At 37.8% G+C, this 26,597-nt stretch overlaps 1 protein-coding gene across 1 annotated transcript in view; it reads left to right on the top strand.

Moving 5' to 3' along the window:
* The window catches only part of ERICH1 (glutamate rich 1), an 88,214-nt gene that overhangs the window by 13,181 nt on the left and 48,436 nt on the right, over positions 1-26,597 (top strand). Inside the window, 2 exon segments of the mRNA XM_066314898.1 lie at positions 2,556-2,750; positions 15,352-15,486. Of these exon segments, the coding sequence (XP_066170995.1) occupies positions 2,556-2,750; positions 15,352-15,486 (330 nt within the window).

Here is a 26,597-nt window from a genome sequence, read left to right as displayed (position 1 = left end):
GAAGAATTGTGTCAGTGCTGAGATGCTCTGACACAAATGTGAAAACTTTGTAGGCAGTAAAGAACTGCCTCGCTCCACACCTTGCTGCTTCTTCCAGTGTCTGCTGAAAATTCCAGCCAAGTGGATGTTGCTTTGGTGAATCTATCACTGTTCCTGATCACTTCTTTCTGAGCAAAAGAGATTTTTGTCAAAGAATAACCTCCTCAACATTCATACCCTCCAAGGCAGGCATTCTATCAGCTTGCTTTCTCAAGCAATGGTATTAAAGATGGGGAGAGTTCCCCATGGGAATTAGAAGGCATGAATGTATCCCAGCAGGTCTCATCTTGCTTTCTGAAGTAATGCTATTGTGTGTATGAGTATAGTCCCTCAATTTTAAAAATGGAAAGGAAAAGGTGATGTAATTTGGGGGAGCAGGGAGATGACTAGGGAAATCAGATTTCAAGATGGGGAGCATTAAATCCAGTGTAGTTATGAGGAGGCTGCTCTTCTCGGCAGATTTGGAGATGCATTTGCATATCTAGATTCATCAGTATGTCAATGATCATTTGCTTTGGAAGAATAGTTCCCTCAGTACAAATGCTTGAATGTTAATCTGTGTACTGGTTGTGGATGTGCTAGAGTTAATTTTCTTTATAACATCTCCTGTGGTGATGTGTTTTCTGTATATGTGGTGAAAATAGTGCTGATGACTCAGGCATCTTTTTGTTACTGTTGAGCAGTGCTTACATGGAGTCAAGGTCTTTTCTGCTCCTTACTCCGCCCCGCCAGTGAGGAGGCTGGGAGGGGACACAGCTGGGTCAACTCACCCCAGCTGACCCAAGGGGTATCCCACACCATATGGTGTCATACTCAGCATACAGAACCAGGAGAGGAAGGAGCAAGTGAGGCACATTTGTCTTCCCAAGTCAACATTATATGTGGTGGAGTCCTGTGTTCCTGGGGATGACTGGACACTACCTGCCCATGGGAAGTGATGAATGAATTCCATGCTTAACTTGTGTGCATGACTTTTGCTTTACCTATTGCACTGTCTTTACCTCAACCTATGAGTGGTCTCAATCCCGTCTTTCCAATTTTTGCCCCCATTCCATGTGGGGGGAAGTGACTGAGCAGCTGGGTGGGACTTGGCTGCCTATTGGCATTAAACCATGACAAGGGTTTAATGGGCTGTACTGTAGTTTATTAAAATGCTGAAGTGTTAGGAGCAGCACTTGGGGAAAAGATTCAGGATAAACCTCTTGTATAACTTGCTTTAGAGACAGAGATCTGCAAAAGGCAGATATCTTTCTCTCATTACACTGGTTATTTTTGTCTACTTTCTTTAGCTGAGGAGAGGAATTGTGGATTTTTGTCTTTCTAGCTGTAGAATAACCTGGCAGGGGTACCTTATGAAAACGCACAGTCACTTGGTCATTTCTATCTGGAAACTGTTATCATAGCCTGTAATAAAGCATTCTCTCACATTGTTAGGCATTTGCATGAGAAAGCATAGTTGCCAAGGTACACTGGAAGTTTAGAGATGAAGGGTTTCTTTCAGTTGTGAAGTAGTTTATTGACAAGTAATGTGACAATAAAATGTTTTTCTGATAAGCTGCAGTGGGACACATTCTTCCTACAACAATTTAAGTTCTTTTCTCTTGACAGAATTATTTCATTATGAATCTGCAGCAGGTTGCTTGTGTAGTGTCCACAGAATGTATATTAAATTTAAGGTGCACTTTAGATAACATTTTTCTCTAAATGTCTTTTTTCCCACACCCCTCAATATCTCTTTGACCACATAGAATTCATGAAACTAGAAATGTTGCTTTTCAATAGTAAAACCTTTTACTGCTTTGCAATAGATAAAACCTTTTATTTTATACTTCAGTATAATGTCTTTTTAAGTTATTGAAGTATACATGTATATATAAAAAAGATAATGGTTTTGGTGATGAGTAGATTATTTGCATATATTTCTTTAATCAAATGATACTTGCATTTGACTAACTTTTAGCAGATTGTCAGTGTCGTCAGAAATGGGCCCATAAGAAGAAGAGGCGTATAAGAATACTGATAATTCTGTAGAAATAACTGGTTACCATGTGTTTCTGCTGCTGTCTACTTCTAGTTTTTCTGTGTGATTAAATCGTTGTAGCTTACTGATTTTAATGAGTAATTCAATTGCGGCGCCTCTGTGCCAAGAGAGACCTGCATTTTGAGCAGCATTGTGACACTTGCATGGGAAGATTCTTGTTTTAAAAATTAATGTGTGTTTAGTCTGTAAATATACTGTATTAGTTATTGCCAAATTGTAGTCAAGTAGAAGACTTTAAATGTAACCTTGCCAGTGAACTCTGGTGTTTTAAAGCTGTTTTTCTGATTCAGGTTTTGAATTTAAATATATTTATTTTCAGTTTGACCTGTGAGAGGTAGGGACTACTCACAACAGACTTCCATGGAATATGAGGGAAATTGTCGCATATCAATTAATTGTTGGGGTTTCTGAAGTTTTAAATTATTTTTAAAACACTGCATTTCTTCCTGTTAAAAAATATTTTCTTACCCTTCAGTGTTCTTGGCGAAATTACTGAAACGACTCTATGGTGAAACTTCATCATCTTCTCTTGTTCATACTTCAAGTAGAGAAGAGGAGGTGGTTCTTGAAAATCTTGGATCAAAATCTAAAGAAAAGAATTTGGATAATGTTCAGATTTCATCAGCAGATGCTAGTGCATCAACTAATACACCCTGTGAATCATTTCAAGGTGAGACTGCGTTGTCATTTTTCTGATAATATGCTTTTAAATATAGCTGCTTTATTTCAGAACAGTGTAGTGTGTCTTTTTTTCACCTATTGATACCAACAGATGAATTTGAGTACTAGAGATAGTGGTACTTAATACCTAAAACACTTGAGGTTCTGTGAAAGTCAGGAAATAGTCTCGGTGTATATGCTTGGATGTAGCATTTAGCAATAGCAAGTATGAAAGTTCAGTGTAAGCTGTAACTGTCTTTAATATAATGTCTTTTAAATAGTGACAAAATGACTTCTACTGGCATAACTCTGCTTAGCTTAGAGAAAAAATGAGGATTGGTGGGAATACATGATCCTGCTCTTGTGCTGCAACAGAAACCCCATGGGGAACACAAATCCAACAAAAGGCAAATACTAATTCAGAGACTGTTAGTCCCTTGAAAAAGAGCATTATGTTGTGTGTGTTTATGCAGTGGACATGGCACATGAATATTTGAACAGGTAAGTAAAAGTCCCTTTTTTATTTTTTTTTCCAAATAAGTTGTAGAATGTGAATATCATGCCAAAAGATGGAGCTGGAAAATGAGGTAGCTGTGGTATTACCTGTGGATAAAAGACTCTGTGCACAAGTATAGAATAAGTGTGAATTGCTTTGTATTCATCTAAAAGCAGATGATTGCCATGACTAGAAAGCTCTTAAACTGGCTAGTAAAAGAAAGGTATGTTTCTCAAGAGTATAAAAAGCTTTCTCCAGGGGAGATGGTCAGCTATCCCTCTTACTTGCACACAGGGAAGAGCTGATTGTGGATGTGATCTGGGGCTGGAGAGTAATGTTCAGAAAGAAGTGAGCAGCATCATTAGCAGGGTTAGAAGTGCGTGCTCCATAGTAACAGAGGTTTGTCTTGTTCAGGGATCTGCCTGGTAGGATTAAATATGAGAAGATTTGGTCTGAATTTCAAAGGAGCTCTGAAGAACTGGTTGAAGAATAACCTCTCAAAACACAAGAATGTCTTGTTTTGACATGCAGAAAACTAAGCCCATGTGGCAGGATGGCTGACTGAGTCTTGGAAAGCAGCAAAGGGAAGGTGAAGGAAGGCTACCTGGGACAAGGGTGGGCACAGGAGTTGAGTCATCACTGTGGAAGCAGTCCCACAGTACTTGGCAAAGAAGAACAGAACATCTATTAACAGTAACCAGATTGAACCAACAATCCAGTGACACTGGGCATATTAATAGTGACAAGGCAGGTCTGAGGTCAAACCAGTATGTCAAGTCTGTGTCAGTGTGTGCATCAATTGGTCTGAAATATCTCTCTGGTCAGTTTGGGTCACCTGTCCCACCTGTGTCTCCTCCCAGCTGTGTCTTCTTCCATGCACCCCCAACTTCCTCACCAGCATGGTAATACAAAAAGCAGGAAAGGCCTTGGCTCTGTGCAAGCCCTGCTCAGCAATAACAGAAACATCTCTGTATTATCAGCCCCGTGTTCAGCACAAAGCCAGAGCATGGTCCCTGTACCAGCCACTGGGAAGAAAATTAACTCCACCCCAGCCGAAACCAGCATGCCGTGCCTGTAATAGAAAGTTGCATCCAAATTTCAACTTCTATAGGTTTTCTACTCAATTTGGTTTTCAAGACTAGTACTTTTGGTACTTCTTTTGTGTAGTCAATAATGAAAAACATATTTTCAAAAGGTTGATAAAGCAAAGCATTAAACTTATTCTGTACAGTGATATGTGATAGCTTTGGGAGCTAATAGTCCTTTCAAAATAGGTAACAGGCTATTTAGTTGCTCTCTGATAAGGGTGTGCTAATTATACTCAACTATGGAGTAATTTCTTAAGAGAAAACTATCTTCATTTGTAGTGAATCTATACCATTCCTTATAAATTAGGGCCTGGCAAAACTCTCACTGAAATGGGAGGTGAGGGGGAGAATTTATTTGACCTGGTAATTTATAACTCCTTTGATTTGTTTATCCCTGATTCCTAATTCAATATTCTTCAAGGTAGTGAAAGAAAAGCTTTTTATTCAGAATCCTAATACATAGAAAATGTTGCTTATGGGATAGGAAACATGGAATAAAAAGAACAGGTTTATATGTAGGATTTTCACAGCAGAGCAACAAGGCTATTTTTGAAACTAACAGAAAACTGTAACTTGAGTTTGTTTTCTGTTGGAGGCATGCAAATGCCACAGTAGTACAGTAAGGGTTCTGCCTTGAATAAAGTTCAACATATAAGTACTTAAAAAAAAAAAAAAAAAAACAAAAAAAACATTGAAGTGATAAACTCATGAGAAAAAAAGATTAGTCAATTACCCATCTGGGAAACTAACACACAACTATTCTTTTCTGGTTGTGATTTTATTTAAATTTAATGAGCTCTTGCATTTACATGTGGTGATTTTATAGGATTGGACACTGAAAGTACATGTTTAGAGATAGGTAGGTCTGAGCTATAAACTCTGTGGCTTTGGTGAAGGAAAAACATAAAAGCATTGATTGATTTTTTTTTTAAACAGTTTTAAGTGACTTCTTACTTACAGACCAAAGATTATGGGCATAGCTACAAGGCAGCTGATGATTTGAGTAGCAGTAGTCAAAGATGGCTAGTTGAAACTAACAATGGAAAATGAGGGATTTTTCTTTCATAAATACCAACTCTTTCCTAGTTTGACAGTGATTATTTCAGTCCTGCAAAATACTACTAAAAATAATAAAGTGTCAATAAAAGGTTGAGGATTTCTTTAAAAATAAACTGTCTTAGTTCTTCAATATTTTCTGGCATTAAATAACAGATTTTACTATAAAACTCATCATAATGTCCCATTTGCCTTTAACAGTTATTCTCAGATTGTGAAAATGCCATTATCAATTTGTCTCAGCTAAACCGCCATCACCTTCCCCCTGTGAGATTCTGGTCTTTATTGGAATGCAGCCTGCAGCATTGCCTTTAAATTTTTAAAGGCATGTCTCTATTTTCCTTCCAGATGCAGGCTTTTGAGATCATACTTCTATATCCTGTAAATATTTGCATTTACATGCCTTTTTTGAGATCAGGTTGAAGCTCAGATGTTTAAGAAGATGGAACATCAGGACCTATGTTAATGATTGGTTCTCATTTAATTTTGGATAATTAACAATATAGTATCAGAAGGGCTTATTCCATAAGGCTCCCCACATTGTTCTGGAACTGGAGCTTACAGTAAGACCTGGAATAACTGGAGGTGTGGAAGGCAAATTCTGAGAGACACTGTTCTTGTAACTGTAGAGAGGCCTTCTGAATAGTATTTGCATTTTCTTCAGGAAGGTGGTAGTTCTGTTAGGCATGGAGAAAACATGTGGTGGTGTCATGCTTCTTCTGGACCCCAAAGAAGAGTAGTCATATCTTTTTACTTGAAAAGAGAAATTTGGGATTTTTTAAAAACCAACCAACCAAAACAAAAAAACCCACACACAGATTCAAAAAAAAAAAAAAAAAAAAAAATTATACCCCCTCCCCCCAAAAAAAACCCCAGCCAACCAAAAAACCAACCAACTAAACAAATGACAAATGAAAGCAAAGCACTTGCCTGTGTGCAGAATTTCAGTTCGAGGGCATAGATAATAAGATATATCTTCCCTTTCAATTATAGTTGTCCTAAATAAGACACTTTTTCCCCTTTTGTACCAAAATACTTAGTGAGAAAATGAATGTAACCAAAGTAGGGATTTCTATTCCCCAGGACAATTAGGAAAAAATCTCTAAATATTTCTCCCTTTGAGGAACTTGATTCATCTATTGCAAGTGCTATAGTTCTTTATTTCAAAAGATGTAATAAAAGATTTTTTCCTACTTCAGCGTAAAGTTAAAGAGGGTCTAGATTGCCATCTTTATTACCTTAAACCATCTGAAAGTTACACACATAATGAACCCGATTCTTATGGCATGCAGAGCATTAAAAGAGCAAATGGAGAGTTGAAAGCTCCTGAAATAAGAGAACATTTTCCTTAAACTGAGGATATTTTATGAATCTGCTTCCAAATGCTGTATTAAAAATGCTTTGAAACTTGCTGTATCACAAAATAAAAAAAGTATCTGGCAAAAGACTGAGCATTTGAATTGCTGAAAATATTAATTGCTCACATGGTTATGGGCTTTGGCTAAATTCTGTCCTGAGAATTGGTTTTGTTTGTTTTGACCTTTGGTAGGGTCAGATCTACTTGGAACAGGATTAATATAATGAAGAATGTTTCTCGTGAGGTCTGCAGCTCTGTGTTTTCTTTACTTTTTTGTTGATATTTTTAAACCTCAGTAATTATTTCTAATAGCGTTGTGGTATATAATCAAAAGTGACATGCATGCTTCTAACTAGAGATCTGCTAATTGTAGAATTAGCTTTTTCACAGAATGGCAAATGGGTCAGGTTGGACAGGATCAGAGTGGGTTATCTGGTCCAAGCCAGAGCTCTGCTCAAGCAGGGTCATCCTAGAGCACATGGCACAGGATTTCACAACCTCTCTGGGCAGTCGGTTCCAGTGCTCAGTCACCCACCCAGCAAAGAAGTTCTTCTCTTCAGGTGGAACTTCCTGTGCATCAGTTTCTGCCCACTGCCTCTTGCCCTATTGCTTGGCACCACCACGAAGACCCTGGAAATGTTTTCTTGACACCCCATGTGTTAGATATTTACACACATTGATGAGATCTGCTCTCAGTCATCTTTTCTTGAGGTTGAACAGGCCCAGCTCCCTCAGCCTTTCCTAGTACAAGGAAATGGCCTCCTTAGTCTCTGACCTTTTTCTTGGTGTGAAAAACGAGATTCACTTTTTGGTAGATTTTAAGAAATAGGTTTTAATAAAAAGATAAGACAATTAGGAGATAAGGAAAAAAGCAAAGTACGGCCGGCCAGGTGACTCGGCACTTAGCCAAGTCCACAAATTGCTATTTCACAGGCTTTCTTTAAATACCCTTTCTGTTGTATCAGTCTGTTGAATATTCATATTTTTCCATAAACTAGTTTCCATATTCCAGGGACTGTTTTGCATGGCCCCTCCTTGGGTCCGCCTTTTTAGAGCATGCGTGTTTCTTGGCTGTGTCTCCATTATCACCTCCAGCTTGGGCCTTGGTCCGTGCTTCGTTCAGATGGAAGATGCTGATAGTTGGTGTATCAACAGCAGAGTCTTCTTTACATGTTCACTGGATGTTATCCCGGCCAAACAGTTTAAGCATACTCTATCACTACTACCACTATGCCTAATTTTCTTTACTAACAGCAGAAATAAAAACTTACATCCTTACCGCAAAGTTATTAATCATATAGCACACATCTTGCAAAAAGCCAACTTTATAGTAGTCATTTATAACATTGGTGAGAATTACAACTACTTTTTATAAGACTTGGGATTTACTGATCAGTATTTAGCATCTTCCTTATAAGAACGAAAATTTCAGAGTTACTGGAGAAGGATAATTGCATTCAAGTGAAATATATAGTGTTCAGTTTGTCAGTATAAAGTGTGCTGTGCCACTTTTGATTTTTGCTTTTTCCCTAAATCTGAAAAAGGAGTTTGAAATGCAGAGTCTAGCCAGGGATTTGCATCTTGTGGAGACAGCTAACTTACTTAAACTCTTCTTCTCCTTCATTTATTTAAGTAAGAAGTGGTGAGGAATGTTACTAAACTGTTGTTAGTAATAAGTTTTAGTTTTCTAAAAAAGCTGGAATCCATGTTATGCTGTATGAATGGACAAAATGCAATTTACTCCTTATTCATCAAATAAAAATGTGAATATCTTATCAAATGTGACATATCCCTGCATTGCTATCCTGTATGAGGAATTAATACCAAAGATCAGTACAGCTGTGTGATTATTTTGTATTCTTCTTATTTGTTCCACTGGAGTTATTGATGCTGACAGTGTCCTGTATTTAAATTATCACTAGGACAGTAGGACTATGTTCTTCCTCATACTAATCCTGTCTTCCTGCAGCCATTTTACTCTAGAAAACTTAAGCTAGTGGCAGAAATGGCTGGAAGACAAAACTTGTCTGAAAACTGCATTAACTGCCCTGCCTTTTAATTGATCAAATTGATGAAGTGCTTATGGTGGAGAAATTAAGTTTTAGCAGTACTCAATGCAATAAACAACTTTAGAGACTTGTTAAACAATTCAGCTTTGCTTTAGTTAATTACTCTGAAAAGGTGCCTATTGTGAATAAGCTTAAGAGCAATGGAGGTTGTAGTTATTATACAATAAAGTGTTGTCACACACTCTTACAGTCTTTTCTCAAAAGTTCTCTCGTTACATGGTATATTGCAGTGCTATTATGTTGTGCAAATGGGACAGATGTATCCAGGAACAGAGTATTTGGCTGAAGATACCAGCCCCTGGTGGCTGTGCTAAAAACAGTGCCCAGCCAGCTTTACAAGCCAGTGTAGCTACATGCTTTAGGGGAATATAGAAATCTGGGGTTTATGGGAGAAGGGAAAACAATTTCAAAACCCAGCCTAAAAAACCTAACCAATCCAAATCCCCCAAGCAAAAAAATAAAAAACCCAAAAAAAACCCCTCTCTCTGTTCAGACTGAGTGGGCTGCATGTATAATATCTCTAACTTCTGTTTGTGTCAGAAACAGTTCTGTTGTTGTCTCCAGTTCCTCTAGCAATGTTTTTGTGGGTTTTGGTGGGGTTGTTTGCTGCTGATTGGCAGATTCCTTCCTTTTCTAGTCTTCTTATGTATATATGTTTACTCATTCTTCTCTTCTATGTGCTCATTTCAAACAGCTTAGCTATCATAGGGAGAGCTGCTGGCCTCTGTGGGAGCCAAAGCAATTCAACAAGTAGCTCATCTAACACAAGTGTAGTGCTTGCCTAGAGTAGAGTGGAAAATGCCCGCTTGAGCTCTAAGTGTTAACAAACCCAGTTGTTTTGGTAAAGGAAATGGAAAATGGTTGTTTGAGAACGTGATAAAATAGCCTTGTTTCACCTAGAGAGAGTGGCTGATAGTATTAAATTGAATTGAACTGCAGCATAATAAATTTATGTTAGCATTCTTACTATCTGCCTTGACTCCCTGTTTGAAATAATTTTCATACATTGCTGACAAAAGGGGTTGTGAGAGATGCCACTCCTGCTCCAGTTTACACCGGGGAGTTTATCGCTTCAGCTGCTATTGTCAAAATCATAGTTATTCAGAGTCAAATCCCATATTTGCTGCTGCTCCATAGGCTTACTTTCTCCTTGTGTTTCCTATCAACTCTACCCTCTAAAAATTATTTGAAAAGTGGGAATGTTTATAATGTGAGTTTGGTACTGAACTATGTTCTCAGCAAATACTTTTCCATGACATTTTGTTCTTTGCATTGTTTTTTACACAAGTGAGAGTGGACTGTTACCAACAACTTCTAGTTATGGAAAAGAAAATGTGAGGCGAAAGCTTTAAAAACTTAAATTCTGTTTGCCTTTACTCTTATGAGCACATCTATTTATTTTCTGGTCTTGTTTCACATGCGTTCCAGTAATGACACAATCACTTCATCAGTGAGGATAATTAAATAATTGCAACCTAGACGTGGCCTTTGAGATTCGGTGTTGTTGCATTTATTTTATTTTTTTAAGGATTGATTAACAGGGATATATTTGGCTTTTCAGGAGTGTGTTGAACAAATAAGATCTGCAGCAGGAGAAGTAATTGAGCTGGGTACCAGCAAAACATAAAGACAGCCTTATGTTCCTGTTTATACAACTAGAAATCTTAGACATCTAATCAAAATATTGCATATAGTCATATACTGGGACATATAAGGGACACATATACCATTTTGCTGTATAGTTTGTTTCATCATTACCTCCTACATTCAACTTTCAGAAAACTGGAAACAAGAAAATTTTAATTCTGCCATCTGCTTGAAGTCAGATTTGCCTCTGAAAAGTGTTCTGTTTCTTGCTTTCCTCAATCAGTGGTTTTTCCATGCTTCACTCTCACTTTTTGTGCTTAGTTTTCATTAGTTTTTCCAAGGAAATGTAGACATTTTAGTGGTTTATAGGTAAAAAGCAAAAACGTCTTCCCCAGAACATGAGTAAGAAAGATTTGTACTTAATCATTTTTTTCTCTGTGACAAAGAATGTCTGCTACTCGTAATGTAGTGAAACTGAAGCTGAGTTGTAATGGTAAGTGCTGTCTCCAATAAAATGAGCTATAATACAGCCTTTCTACATGTCTAAAAAATAAACTAAATCTAAGGATTAGATGTGGGAGGTAGTGAGGGAAATAAATGTGAGCTCTCTTGTTCCTTGTTTTTTACGAATTTCCATTTCCGAGTTTGGGCCTTGTGAAATGTCTTTATTGACCTCAGTTTCCTTTTGAAGTTTTTGGTTTTCAACAAGCTGAAGGAAAACACCATGAGGAAGAAGTACTTCTGAGGATTTTCTCATTTTGTTTTCTTCTTTCAGTGCTCTAGTCTAGTATCCTCTGTGCTCTACACTTTCTCGTTTCAATGAACTGAAGAACTTCTATGAATGTGAAGTGTCAGAAAGGGAAGTTGTAATGAACTGGCTTGAGTTTCACCATGCTACCAGGCACAAGTGGTATATACACTAAGAACTGGTAGCAGGCTCCTATAGCTAGGATTCTAAAAGATAATACCCTGGGAATGAAGTGAAAACATGCTTTGCTTGAATAGCAAGGGATAGTGGACTTGTTTTTGTGTAAACATAACTGAATAAAGTATCAGAAATTAAGGTCAATCAAAACATTCTGTACTGTTGTCTGTAGTAATATGCTGTAACCATTAGTGGTATAAAAAATAGGATTGGAATGAAATAAATGTATTCTACTGCGTCCCCACAATGTTCTCCAACAGTTGCTTAAGGATTTTCTGAGCCAGATGGCAACATGTGTCTCTTTAATTATAAGACTTTTTTCAAATCACTTTATTATTTAAATGTATGTAATTGTGCAATGTAGACTAGAACTTTAAATTTTGACATTTTACTTTGCAACTCTTGCCCAGGATTTGTGTCCTGTCTTTGTAAATGCTTGTCTTGCTAGTCAATGAAGGGGAAAGTTACTGTGTACTGATAATGAGATGTATTATGTTCCTTGGGAATTGTCAGGGTTTGGGGTCATAGTCTCAATTGTATGCAATAAAAATGAGGAATAGCTCTAACAGGGTCATATTCTAGCTTACATAATAAGTAAAATCATACTTTAATACAAAACTTTTAAGGGAAATAACAGACCTCATTCAAGCCTTATTTTTGTCCTGGTCATATTGACTGTAATACCACACAGAAAATGCCTACTACCAATAATGACTTTTGTAGAGGGTACTATGCTGAACTATTCAGACCTTGTATTTGATTCAGCATCAATTCCTCGTTTCCTGTGTATGATGGTTACATGGTACTCTCAAATTTAGTATTCCCACTAAAAAGAAAACCACCAGCTGCTCCCCCCCCCGCCTTTCCACTGGGAGACAAAAGGCAGATATCAGAGATCAAGGTAAGAGCAGTTTACTGGAAACAGCAAGGAGATAAAAAAACAAATAACAGCAGTAATGCTAAGAACAATAATGTACAAAGGGTGATTTACCTGCAAAATGTTCACTAAACCCGGGATACTGAAAAACAATGACAGACAGCTCCTCTGCCTGACATGCTTTCCCTGTGACTGGAAAGAAACAACTTTCTTCTTGGAAGCAAGAGTCTCTTTCCCTCGCCCTTGGAAGTGACATTGCTTGGTGTCTTGGCCATGTCCTCTGGGCACAGCGCAGGGCAGCCCAAAACTCCTGCATCAAATACTCTGGTGGGCTCAGCCTACCCAGCAGCTGTGACTAAAGGCATGTGTCACTGCACCTGGCTGCTGTAACAAATCATCAACTGTCCTGGCCAGAACTAGGACACTGTGCTTTTCAATAAAGACTTATTTTTGGAGATGAATTCTTTCCATCTGTCTTGAAAAGTGATAACTGGGTGTTTCCAAGGGGTAATTTTGTGGAAATGATCACGATTTTGGTAATATTGGGCTAATTTACAGTTGTTGGAGAGTGCTGCAGGATTTCTAGTTTGACTTGGATTCTCTGCTCTTACGAGTTCTCCCCTATGGGAATGTCACTTCAGTGAGTTATCAAAGCCTTCTGAGTTTCAGAAAATCACTTCACAGGTAAGACAAAGTTTCTGTCTGATTGAAAATTGACAATCAAAACTGCAAACTAACAGGGTGCTGCTGTTCAGTCACTGGCAGTGCGACTTCTGTGAGGAGAGTTTTGGGATTCCAGCATTGTAAATGACCTTTAACTGTTGGGGCGTTTTTTTTCCATAAAATAAAACTTCAGAAATGGGATTCATGACTTTTAACTAGTAAAAGGGGAGCATTCTTCAGTATCTGATTATATTATTAATCACAGAAGCCTCTTTATGTCAGTTTTATAAGCTCAGCCATTTTCTTTGCAGCAATGTTTGACTTTATTACCAGCCCATCTCTTCTAGACCCAAGGAGACTCTGGCCTCAGGCTGCAAAAATCCGTATGTAGATGTGGTAGCAGTTTGGTTTGACACACTTGCACAAGATTAGCAAAGACTAATTCTTGATTTATGGGCTTGCAAACTTCTTAAAGATGTATCTGGTATGAATAAATATGTAATTTGGAGACTCCCATTTAAAGAAGTAAAACTAAAAAATATAATCATGAGTCATCATTCATTTCTGTAGAAAGAGTTTTAACTGTTCTTCCTCATAGGACTGTGTGTTACAGATGGTCCTTCAAATTCTGTTATGTGTAACTATTTTGTCTGGGAGGTTATTATCCCAGTATAGCTACTGCTTAAATCTTTTAATCATGTAAGTTTTTCAAGACTGTTGTAAATTAAGTTTAATGTTTTCCTGATCATCTTTGTTTTACAAAACCTAAATAAAAATGGAAAAAAGGGGAAACTTGAAATCCTTCAGAAGGGAATAACTTGAACATTTATATATTCTTATAATTTTAAACTCTCACTAATTACCACTTCATCATTAATCAACGTGGATGAGGGGGAAAAAAGGTAAATTCAAGTACTGCCAGTTCAATGATTTGGCATCATCTACACAGAAAGGATCTCTGAAGAATTATCCCATGTTAATTTTAAGTGATTTTTTCCAAATTGCATAGTTGCATCTTCATCTTTCTCTTCTGTATCATCAAATACTGTAAACTTTCTGCCTCATTCAAGAAAAAGACAATATTATTTTAATGAGTTTTCAAAACACATTTATTCCCTGATGATGAAAACAATGGTGGTGTTTTCAGAAGTACTTTGAATGTTGAGAAATGTACTTCATTGTTTTTCAAGTAGGCTGTTGGAGAAAAGTCGGTGCATAGTTAAATTCCATATTGGAAATAGCAAAGTAGTTCTCATTAGGGATCTATCAGATGCAATCCCATTTTAAATATTTAGGAATTAATCCAACTGTAGTTACACATTGCTGCACCTCAGTGATTGGCTCATATGGGATCTTCTAACAAGTTTGTGCTGTAAGGAGGTTGATTGTGTGCACCTGCCAGAAATGTTTTTATTGTATATAATTTTAATAGCTCACTCTGTGTTTTAAAGGGACACATTGCCCCCAAGAAGGGAAGGCTAGTGCTGTGTCTGTGCTGACTTACAGAGCTAGCTGAGTGTTAAAAAACCCATCGAAACAACAACAACAAAACACAACCTAGAAAGCTCAACAATCCAAAATTTAAAAAACTTCACACTGAGCTATCTAAAACTACATTGCAACATCTGGAGACACCCTGAAATCTTGGCCTTTTGGAAGGGCTTTTTTCTCACTGTGGTTGGTCTCTGTTTTCACTGCTCTGCTCGGAAATACAGTCTGGTTTCGTGTGAATGGAGCAGAGATGTGTCTCTGTCACTTCATGTCTGGTGAACAAATGAGGTTTCTACTGCTGCTCTTGCAGATACTTTAACATACCTTTCAAAGGGAAAAAAAATCATGAAAACAGACTGCTGCCATCACCACAAATAGTTTTCTGTGCAGTGAGATAGTTGGAAAGCTGGCCCTTGGCACTTCCCCTCCTGCCCTAGAAAGAAGTAGAGCAGGATGGGGAGGTAAGTCCTCTGGGGCAGGCACTACTGAGGCTTAGTCAAGTGTGACTTTCAAACTTCCTTTGTCTTTGCACCCTTCAGAGAAGCATAGGCTGTGATTAAACAGTGGGCAAATGGGCGAACCACAGTTTTGTGGGTTTTTTTTAATTGTTTCTGTCACTGCCTAGTAAGTTTGTATCCATCTATCTTTTGTGAAGTAATTCTTAAAGAAAGAGTGTCTGCTCCTGCTAAATGGGGAGAAAAATGTTGAGAGTCTCTCTTAAAATATCCCTGTAAGTGGAAGCTTCTTCTGAAGATAGGAGAGATTTGCCTGATACAATAGAAAATAAATGCTTCTGGTGCAAAGAACTAACCTGTAGAGTATTTCTTTGTAGATGCTGCAAAATTTGGTGCAGTTGTGTTGGTCATAGGATATATTCAGTGTTCCATACCTGAGCCTCTGTAAGGGTTTTCAAGATCACTTATTGCTGGTTGGGAAAACATCTGAGAAGATCTGTAGTGAGACCAGTATTGAGCCAGATACTTTGGATTTTCTGTTTTGCAGGTAATGATGATACAATTATGTCTCCAAGAAGAATTTACACTGTGGATCTTCCTCCAGAAGGTTATGTTACAGTTACCCCGGATGCTTTTAGTAATGCAGTTTCTGAAAACTCTGCCAGTAGTGCTGACTCAACAGGTAAGTTCTGTATGGTTGTTACTGTGATGAATTTTTCAGAGGGAAAACTTCTGAGCAGCTCTTATCAAGTAGATTCAGACTGCAAGAATAAAGTATTTAAACCATTGCTGCCAGTGGGTGTCACTGTTTTGCAACATAAGCAAAATGAGGGTGTGCATCCCTATGGGTTAATTTCCATCATTTGGGGCTTCTAGACTAGATTCAGGATTTGGTGATAGCAGTGCAGTGCCGCCTAACTGAGGACAAAGCCTTTAGCTCCTCCCACTCAAGTGATGTGTACATTAATACTATGCCTGCTAACAGTCATATTATTTTTAAGGATAAATGTTAGATAAAACTGTTTTACTAAGTCTACCTTTGATATTCTGAGGAATTGGGTAAAGGTTTAACAACCTTTCAGATTGACCTCTCTCAGAACAGGTATTCATCATTGGAGTTGGTAGGGGGAAGGTATCAGTCCTTTAATGTTGAAAGGCTTTCTGATGAGAAACTATGACCATGTAATTCAGAAACAATATTTGATGTTGTCAAAGGATAGAAGAGAAGCACAGAATCTGTGAAGTGGGTTCTAATTTGACCTCAGTTAAGTACGTGGTTTTCTGAATTACAGTGCCAGAATTCACTTTATTCTGTCTGTCTTTAGAAAGAAGTCTTAAGCTTAGGCAAGACAAATGAATTTAGTTTTTCAGTTGCTGCATTCCTGTGGATATATATTAGTCTAAAATTGCGCATCACTGTCATTGGCCGCTAGGGACGTTCTATAGCAAAGAAGATAGCCAGGTAAGGCAGCTGAAGTAAAACACCTGATAAGCAGTAGTTATTAAACTACAGTGTCAGTTTCAGCCTGGAGATTGCCTTAAATGCAAGGAAAACCTGAGATAGAACTTGGAGATATAGAAAGGCAAGTTCTGCTTGTCTTTGGAAACAATACCCATGTGTTGTATTGCACTAAGTAGTTAGTTTGTTTTGCACTGGGTGTTCTTTGATTATACCTTCCCAGGTATCTTTGCACCTGTCCTTCACTTAATATCCCCTGTATCTCCCCTCTCTCCTGGGTCCACCCCCATTGGTCATCAGACCCCCTCACCTCCCCTCTTCCCTAGGGCTTAAAACTCCTCGGACGAGGGCTCCCGCCCTCTTTTTCTTCATGAGGTCAGAGAAGCAGGTTCTGCATTAAATCTGTGGGATCGTTTCCCACGAGGAATCAAAGTGCCTTTTGTCTTTTATCTTCGTCCTAGCTCAGATTCCCCCCGCCAAGGTCCACAGCTAGCCTGGGATGAACCTTAGGGGTGCTGAAGCTGGGCACCCATGGGATGAATTTTGAGCTTGGAAATTTGGCCTACAGTCTGTTCTGAGCTCCAGTCAGAATCTGAATACAAGTAAAGCTACCAAAGGGACTACTAAAGCTAGCTCAAGGGACTGAAGCAAAATACAGCATGACTGAGGGGACATCAAGAATATTCTTCCTGTACAGTGTACAGTGTTTAAAGTACAGTGTACTTGATGTACAGTGGTTTGAAGACCATTTTTGGCTGACAAAGAAGTAACTATCAGAGTAACATAAGAGTAGATCTTGATAGTTTTTGGATTATGAATTAAAAGATGTTCTAATTTAGAGCTTCTAGGTTGTGCTCTTCTCAGTTAGATAGGATTCGTGTTGGGAATCCAGAAGCTGTTTCTAGGTTACCCTTAACGTTGTTTAGTTGCCGAACTGTCTTTGGACAGTTCACTGTGTTGTCTTTCCCAGCATGTCAGATTCAAGCTGCTTATTCTGATCTTGAAGCACCATTTCTCTCCTTCCATGCCATATAATTGATTATTTCATGATAAATACTTTTGTTTCAGATATCAGAGGAATGCTTCCTCTTCTTCTGTGTTTTGCTGATAAGACTAAATGAAGTCTCATAATACTTTTTAGGTAAATTCAGTTTTGTACAGGAATTTAAGCTGCTTTTAAATAAAACACTAGCATACATACTGAACACTGCTGCAAACAAGATATGTCCTTTTTGAGGCATTAGCGTTGAACTTTTGTGGCAGATTTACTCAGCTGCTGTTTAAAATCTATGAATAAATCAGATTATGTGTGGTGCATATTAGATGTTGCAATGATACATTATTATGCATAATTAAATTTAGATACATTGCAAAGCAGTTAAGCAGAACAGAATTTAGGATTGAGTTATGTTGTCTCTTTTTAGAGTCATATAAATACCTGCCTGGTTGTACAGTGGGTAAAGTATTGAACAATGGCTTTTTTTGCTCATTTTTAGATGTAATATTTTCTTTTACTATTTCAAAACAAATGTACTCAACCATTATAGCAGTAAGTAGAGTACTGATGTTGCTTAGTGACAGTATTGACTGTTGGATGGAGAATGCTGTTAGCTGATCCCAATTTCACTGTTCAGGAAGAATAAAGATTCTAGGATTTAGCCATTTTTAAACAATTAGCAAAGGATCTGGAATTTTGGGAGACTGACTTTTGGATTGGTTTGTTATTTGGCTTTGCACTTTGTGCAAAGTTTTTTGTTATACTTTGTTATGCACATTTGCTATGTGCACTTTGCACATAGAAAAAAGAAAAAATAAGTTCAAAGTGAAGGTTTTTAATCTGTTGCTCATTTTGCAAGGTAGATTTGACTATAGATGTTATTCTTACCAGTTATTTACCTAATTATTTTTTAAAATCTCCTTATAGGGAGTTTTTTCTTACATGCCCTATTTTACTTGCTCTAGTGTTTCACTACCTTTTAATGCTAGATCTTTCTTGCTGCAGTTTAGACCCTTACTTGTTTTGTCTAAATAAGGATTGCAGAACTTAAGATCTGTGCTAGTCTTGGAAGGGTGAGGGGTTGTGGTTCACTTCACTCGTGTATGTCATTTAAGCATACACATAAAATCTATTGCAGGATGAAGTCTGTGATTTCAGGCAGAGTTCATAAAATATAAAAAGATCATCTTAAGCACTTAGTTTGCTCACCTAGGTTTAGCTGTATATCCCTTATTTAGATCTTCTTTGAAGAGATAAAGGGAGGCTCTAATGAGAACCTCTGACACTGAAGGAAAAAGAGGGTGCATGCATGACTGTATGTATAAATATTTTACATATGTAAAATAAATCTGTTATGTTTAGAATTGTCCCAGGTATTCTCAAAGGACCAGCTCCATAAGGTGACGTTGAGATTTGGTGTATGCATTGCTTTAATCCTGATACTATCTATATGATGATTTTGTATGGCAACAGGTAATCTTCCACTGCGTTTCCTAAAAATTTGAGCATGTTGTTTATGTACTGGGTAAAAAAGGTTCCTGTGCTATCCTTTTCTAGCTCAGAACTAAGCAGAATTAATGATGTGAAAATTCAACAAAAAGAATTCTGAAAAATTAATTTCATTGTTTATCAGTCTTGTCTCATGAAAACGACATGACTCTATTTTAAGATTTAAATTTTTCGGTTATACCTCACTGTGATTTGCTATGTTCTCTCAATAAATTAAGAAAACCAAATATGAGTCTATCTGAATGAACATAACAAGATTATCAAGAGGAATAGATGTGCCATGGCTGGCATTTCATTGTGGTAGCTTAGTCTGTGGAAGACTGAAATATTCAGTCACTAAAATATGTATTTAAACATCAACTGGTTTTGAGAATCAGTTTAAAAGTTGAAGTTAATTAAAATTACAAAATAAAATCATTTCTTGTCAGCTCTAAAATATGTTTTGAGTTTTTCCATTATTTTTATTGTTTAAACTGCTAGTTCCATTGTGGTTGATGTTGTCAGGATGAAATTAATGATGTCCAGAATAACTGCTGAACAAAAGAGGAGAAGAAAATTCAGGTAGTCCCCTAGGTGTCTGTAGCATCTTGATGCACCTAAAGGCAGCCATTTCAGAAAAACTTAATGGTGCTTAAGCTTATGTTTGTTTTTAAGGAGATGCTATTATGAATCATATGTTGACTACTTACATTCTTGGCAGGTGGTTGGAGATGTGATGCATCACAGAACTGATAGACTCAGCACACCAAGCGAACAATGTTTTAAGCAGCTAAGGTCAGCAGCAAACTTTTCTTGCTGAGAGGTAGCACCAGTTGTGGAACTCCAACATTATGAATCTTTCTGTAGCCTTCAAACCAGAGGAATCATTAGAAAGTTTAACTTAATTTTCTGTACCTGTTGAGCTCAGCACTTTGCAGTTAGAAGAAACCTAACCAAACCAAAAAAAAAAACTATCCACATTTCAAAGATGTCACAGACACTCCACTACTTTCTAGTGCTAATGGTTAATTGGCCTCATTCTATTTAATAAAATTAAAAACAATTGAAAATTGCTTTTTCTGCCTTCCTCCATTGAAATGAAGGGCCTCCATTAAACAGTATTTTCTTCCTACAAAGAAGCACAGTAATCAAGTCACAATCAATCTTTTTGATTAAACAGATTCACTTGTGCATTGCTCTAAGATACTTACTTCAACCCTCAAGTCACATTTGTAGCACTTTTAGGTATCACCCTTTTCACAGCATCTTTTTAAGGATATAAACTCCACTACTGCATGTAGTGTTTATGTTTCTTTACCCTTTAAGAGACTAGTTCTGTATCAGTGTTTTAGATGTGTTTTCAAATTAATCGGGTGTGACAGTAGACAAAAGCTACCAAAAAAGTTCATTATTCTTTTGCTTTAATTCCACATCAGCTCATTCATGTATAGTTATCTCAGGGATATTAGAATAAATATTGTTTGTGTAGGGCTTCTTAACTGTAAATCAAAATGTTTAACAGTACTCAGTGTTACTTATTTTAAATAAAAAGAGTTCAGGAAAGAACTTAACATGAAATAAACTCAGCTTCTCTTGAAAACAAAGGAGTTTAAGAACACTTACAATTGCTTTTCTGAACCTTATATTTGAGAGAAAAAGCTACGAAAAAACCTTCTGCAAATCAGGCTGTCTTCTAGTGCCTTCTGTCAGCTGCTCCTGCACTGATTGTCCAGAAATCTTGTGGTGACTTCTGTGAGGATATCCAAGGCTTATAACAAGACTAATTGTGGGAATTGTGGGAGTTTCAGAGTAAGGACTCTGCATTTGTGAACTAAAAATAATAAAATTCTTTCCAATTTTTTTTTTCATTTTTTAATAGAATAACAAGCCTATTAAAGGATTCTTATGAACAAAAATCCTATCTAATTCATTACTTCATTAAGTATGCCTGAATAATGGAAGATGCTACAATACAGCTGTTAGTATAATGGCCAGTGTTTTGCTACATATATGCACCAAATTATATTTCAAATCATAGCATAAATAAGTTAATGGGATTGATATACAGATGTGTAGATATTTATTTTTTTTTTTTTTACAACTTGCTAGAAAGAAACTCTTTTACTGTTCTGCCTTCAGCTATTTTTATAACTCCTTGAGGTTTGCTTCTCTTTCCTTGTTTTGTTAGATTTGTTAGCATGGTCATTCATTTTCTAGTAAGGGTGGCATGGACTTGCAGGTTGAAAACTTACTTGTGAAAGAGTTGTTATTTTAAAAACTTGGTTTCAATAATTCAGCAAGGAAAGAGCAGTGATTATACGGTAGTTTGGGCTCTTTTGTATTTCTAACAGTCAGGCTAAGTTTTTTGTTTGTTTTTTTTTAATTGATTAATTCTTCTAGTTAATTTTGGGTGTTCTGTTTTTAATTCTCTGCCAGTTTGGATGTCACTGTTTAGTATTAAAACAATTTATCTTTGCATGATAAAATTATAAGTGATAACATTCTGTAGTTTAGCTTTGTCCTTGCAGAAATCAGTGTATCACTCCCAGTTTGTGAATGGCAGACTTTTGTGAGCCATCAACAGCTTCAGGAATTCTGATGTGTATGTCATCATCAGAAGCAAGTTGTAACAACGCCTCTGTTGAGCCTGTTACTATAAGCTTTCTTAAAATGTGGTGTTTAGAGATTAATCAATAACTTGGAAGGAGAGATGCCTGTGAGCTTAAGGAACTTTCTTCTCTACAGCCTGTTTCTTCTTCAGCTTAAGTGCACAGTGAAGGGGCCACAAACAAATAGAGATGTAGGACAGGTATAGCTGAAGAATTCTGTACTTCAGATGTCTTTCCCTTCAATGTCCTCGTGGCAGACCTTGTATTTGTTGATACATGCAGTGACATTCCTTAATAGATAAAATCACCGCAGTTTTCTTTCTGAAATTGAATAAGATTAAATAACCATTTTTATTTCAGAGTTCAGATAAAGTATTTAATCATTATTAAATCTGACTTAACTTTTAGGAGAAAGAGTCTAGATCCAGTAATGTTTGTACGTATACTGACATTGTTATAGGGATTATATTATAAATTAAGAAAGACCTAAATCAACTTTTCTAGTACTGCTTTGGAAAATTTTGATTCCTTTTCTATCTGAACAGGAGAAGACTTCCTTTTTAAATGACGCCTGATTTAAGATTTGTCAAGAATTCTAGTTATGTATTTCACTTTTATCATACTAATTTTAAAGAATTTAGTGTATACTTGAAAGAAGATGCTTGCTGATGTACTTTGAGTGCAAAAACTGTTTAGTGTGATGCCATCTTCTTGGAAGTATTTCTAGTGTATTGAATTTTTATACAAATTATAAATATTAAAGGTGTAGCTTGGTGAGGCACTTAGGAAAACATCTCCAGACTACCAGTGTCCTGGAGCAGTGTTACAGGCCAAATGCTGTGCTCTGTCCAAGCAGCCAGGTAGAATGGAGTAATCACTTCTCTTGATTTCATTGCAAACAAGTCTGAACCTCCTGAAGGCAAGTGTAGAATTTACCAAGAAATTCACTGCTGTCCACTGAGGGTTTTAAACACAGGGCTGGGCTATCAATTGAAGCTGTAAGGATGACCCACTAATTTAGGTTTATATACAATGTAGAAACAAGTCATTTCTAACTACCATTATCTGCAACTATTTACATTTTCTAAATGCCAGTATATTCACAAGCATATGGGACTATTGCAGAGCGCATCGTACAGATTATGAGTTTTTAATGTCACTGAAGTCTTCAGTATTTCTTGTGATAGTTTGACATTAAGATGTTGGTAGACCTCACCAAAACAAACAATGCAACAAAACATCATCCCCACCCCAAACTCCCAAAAAACTCTCTGGCTTTGAAAACCAGATGGCAAAGAACTCTGCCCCAGATATTTACCTCAAATTTGTTTTGATGCTAGGAAAGGGTGTAAATGCTGAAAATCTATTAAAGGAAAAAAGAATACATGGTAATGTGATGCACTAGTAATGCTTTACTTTTGCCATGGCTGCATGTTAATGGTTTATTAAAGATCCTTGATTTATATTTTTGTAACTGCAAATAAAGTACATGTTTAGATCCTGTATTAGTTTCTGCATGCTTCTAAAAAAGCCTCAAGTAGTTCAATAACAAATATTTACCCTTGAAATAAGCTTTCATTATAATGTGTTGCTGTAGTGCAAGAAAACAACGTACCCCTAATCCTAGTGCAGTGCATTGATGCTAGCTGGATGCCAGACACCCACCAAAGCCACTCACTCCCCTCTGCAGCTGGACAAGGGGAGAGAAAATTTAACAAGGGTTTCATGGGTTGAGATAAGGACCAGGAGAGGTCACTCACCAAATACCATCACAGGCAAAGCAGGCTTGAATTAGAGATACGAAGTTCACAAACTCTCCAAAGAGAATCCATCTCACAAGCACAGCTCTCTGAACTGCTGCAGTGTGAATCCATCCCATGGGCAGCAGCTTCCCTCAAACTGCTGTGACACGGGTCACTCTTCCACCTGGTGCAATTCTCCAAGGGGAGGTTGCTTCAGCATGGGAGCAGAGGCCCTCTCTCCACAGCCTCCCATGGGCTTGCTGCCTCCTCTCAGGCATCCAGCTGCCCTGGTGTGTGGTCCTCCATGGACTGCAGGTGCATCTCCATGGGCTGCAGGGACGCAGCTGCCTCACCATGGTCCTCACTATGGACTGCAGGGGAATCCCAGCTTTGGTGCCTGGAGCACTTCCTGCCCCCGCCCCCTGCACCTTGGTGTCTGCAGAGTTGTTCTTCTCACATGTTCTCATCCCACTCTTCTCTGGCCCCAATTACACCTGTGCAACAACTTTTTTTGTTTTAATTTGTTCTTAACTAGGTTATCACACAGGCATTACCACCATTTCTGATTGACTGTCAGAATGGACAATCCATGTCTATCTTTGGAGCCATCAGGTATTGCCTCTGCTGGACACTGAGGAAGATTCTGGTAGTTTCTCATGGAAGTCACCCCTGTAGCCCAACCCCACCACCAAAATCATGACCATTCAGAACACAATACACGTGTTGCTCCTTTCCATTTTAACAAAGCAGAGAGAATGCTGGGCTGGATCCCAGAGGAGAGATGTATGCTTAAACAGAATAAGAATTCACCAACAAGCGCATGTTTAATGAGACAACGTTGACTTGGTCATTTCCTTCACTTTCTGTGGTAGTTCTTTGACCTTCAGCTTTTCTTACTCCTTTGTGCTACAGTTGGTGTCTCAAATGGAGTCTCTTCTTGTTACATGTCCGTAAAGTCTGGAAGTAATTTGATTAAAGTAGGTTCTGTAGTCAGGTGACAGTATGTGTAGTAGAGGAGAGGGAATCAGGGCCATTGTTCTGACTTTGTTTCTTGCTTTTTGTTTTTATTTCAGATTATAGTGATGACAAATATTTTTGTTGAGCATCCAGTTCTATAATAGAGGGAATCTCAGAGAAAAGAGGCACTGTGGTTTTCTCTTTTCCTCCTATTTCCCTACTGAACATAATTTTTCCCTTCTTGCTCCCTGCCAGATGAGTCACTTCACCCCTTTCAGCTGGAGCATGCTCCCTCTTTCTCCTCCCTTGCAGCTGTATTACAGGCTTCTGTTGTCATAGTGACAGTAAGGCACTCACTTTTCCTGGACAAGGAAAAGAAACAGAGAAAACACCAACAAGTGTTGCTCTTTAGATCCCAGCAAAAAAAAGCCAACACTCTTGTAATTGCTGCCTCACTTGAGCAGACACCCAATGCTTTGGAAATCTGACACTGCTTGATTACTTTCACCTCCTTGTTTCATAATAAAAACATAATCAAGACCTAAGCTTGTGTAGTTAAATCTTCATGGAGTAGCAGGGTAAAGCCAGTATGGGGCTAGATAAAGGAGAAAGGCAGAAGACAGCTAGGTCTCTGTCAGCAAGTGCTTCAGGGTTCTGAATCTTAGTTCTTCATGTGTTAAAGCAGGAAATTTAATTGGTTTGTAGATCTTGGGATATTTCTGATCACATGATATTTTCATGTTGGCTATCAGTTGTATAGTTGGTTGCATGCAAAATTCTAACTTCCTCTGCTTTGCTATTGCTGCTATTGCCTATGAACTTGTTGGTATTGACCATAGCAAAACATTGCTGTCCTATCATGTTAAGACCCAAATATCCAATGACAGACAACGCACTTGTTGATTATTAGGTGTGAAAACGTGACCCTGGCTCATCACTTGCTATGAGGACCCATGTTACTCTTTCTAACAAGGCTTATTTCAATGCATTATTTTCAGTTTCAATTTGAAAATAAAATAGGGAGCAGAGGAAGAGTAAAGCCTTTTGTAAGAATAGGAATTTTGTATTCATATTACCGTGGTGTTTAAATACTCTGGACACTGTAAAAACAGAGTAGAAGGTTGTGTTATAGCACAAAGGGACTTAGTGTGGCTGAGTGGACAAGGAAAATTAAGACAGTAAAAGAAAAATGTCTTTTTTTTTTCTTACACAGCTTTCTGCAAGTAGGACATGCAAAAAAATGCTCCTGTGTCATGTTCAGAGTCAGAACCTGGCCTACCTCATGATTTCATCTTGTTATATTCTGTTTTTATAGCAGTAGTTGTAGTTTCAGTAGTTTTAGTAGCTATAGTTTTCAGTCTCCACTGGGAAGATTTCTTGATCTCATACTCTTTGCCTTTGATTACTGCCCTCTGCAAAATTTACAGGTAGCAGTTTGAAAGTACTGAACAACCCTCAGATAGCTGTAACCTGTGCCAAGGAGGCTTCGAAAATCATCTTCTATCAATCTGCCATTGACAGTAGCTTTGCTAAATTATTTTATTAGTTTCATTCTATTTTCCTTCCATTTTATCCGTGCAAGCAGAAATTGGCTCATAAGTAGAGTTCAAATCACTAACAGGGCATACTCCATCAGAACCTTCTATTTTATAAAGTGTTGGAGAGAAAGGAAGCTCCTGCCTTTGCTGTAGGCTCAGGATTGTTCAGTATTACAGGCTGTGTGTTGCCCGTACCATTCATCAGCCTCATGCACCCTCTTTCCAGCTATCTGTGTAGGCCTGAAGAAAATGGATATTGCTATAGCAAAAGACAAATACCAGTGTACACAAATCTGTTGCCATAATCTAGCCAAAATGCAGTGCAGGCAATCTGAATTGTATTTCAAGGCTCCCCAGTTGCTTTGAGCAACTTATGATTGAACAAAGCTGCTACATCTCTGTACCAATAGTTCCATTTCCCAGCTGCATTGGCTGTGCGCAGGTGTGGAGGAGGCATTAGGGCCAATAGGCAGTCTCTTCTGACAGAAAGTAAATCCTTTCCAACAGATGCACCTCTGGCTCTATCCAGCTAATAGTGCTGCACCTCCTGGACTCCTCTCCTCAAATCTGAATGTGCTCATCCTCTGGGCTGGTATAACCAGCACAGCTGTACTGACATGACTGGTCTGCAGTTAGCTGAGCACAGCTCTGTAGGGGTGTAGTGGGGAACATGGGGAACAGGCCTTCCCTGACCTCTGGGACACAGCCAGCATCTCACACTTCTTTTCTTGATGCAGAGATTTTAAACAATAGCCTTAAAGATCTAGGCTTGGTGTAGCTGGTCTTATGACAGGTGAAGTTTTGTGTGAAATCATCCCTGTTCTACCTTCTTCTGTACTATTCCATAAGAACTGGGTGACCTTACTTTCTCAAAGCTCTTTGTTTCTGGGTACGTGGATGGTATTTGGAAAGGACTAGCTTATATCTCACCCCTAACTCTGCATCTTGCTGTGGAGGGCATAGGAGAGAATGCAGAAAGAGTTTTATGCAACTATTTTTGTTT

Source organism: Sylvia atricapilla, chromosome 3 (assembly GCF_009819655.1).
Source record: "Sylvia atricapilla isolate bSylAtr1 chromosome 3, bSylAtr1.pri, whole genome shotgun sequence".
In the NCBI taxonomy this organism is placed as follows: domain Eukaryota; kingdom Metazoa; phylum Chordata; class Aves; order Passeriformes; family Sylviidae; genus Sylvia; species Sylvia atricapilla.
Note: the sequence above shows the minus strand (reverse complement) of the source record. Positions and strands in the feature narration are given on the sequence as shown.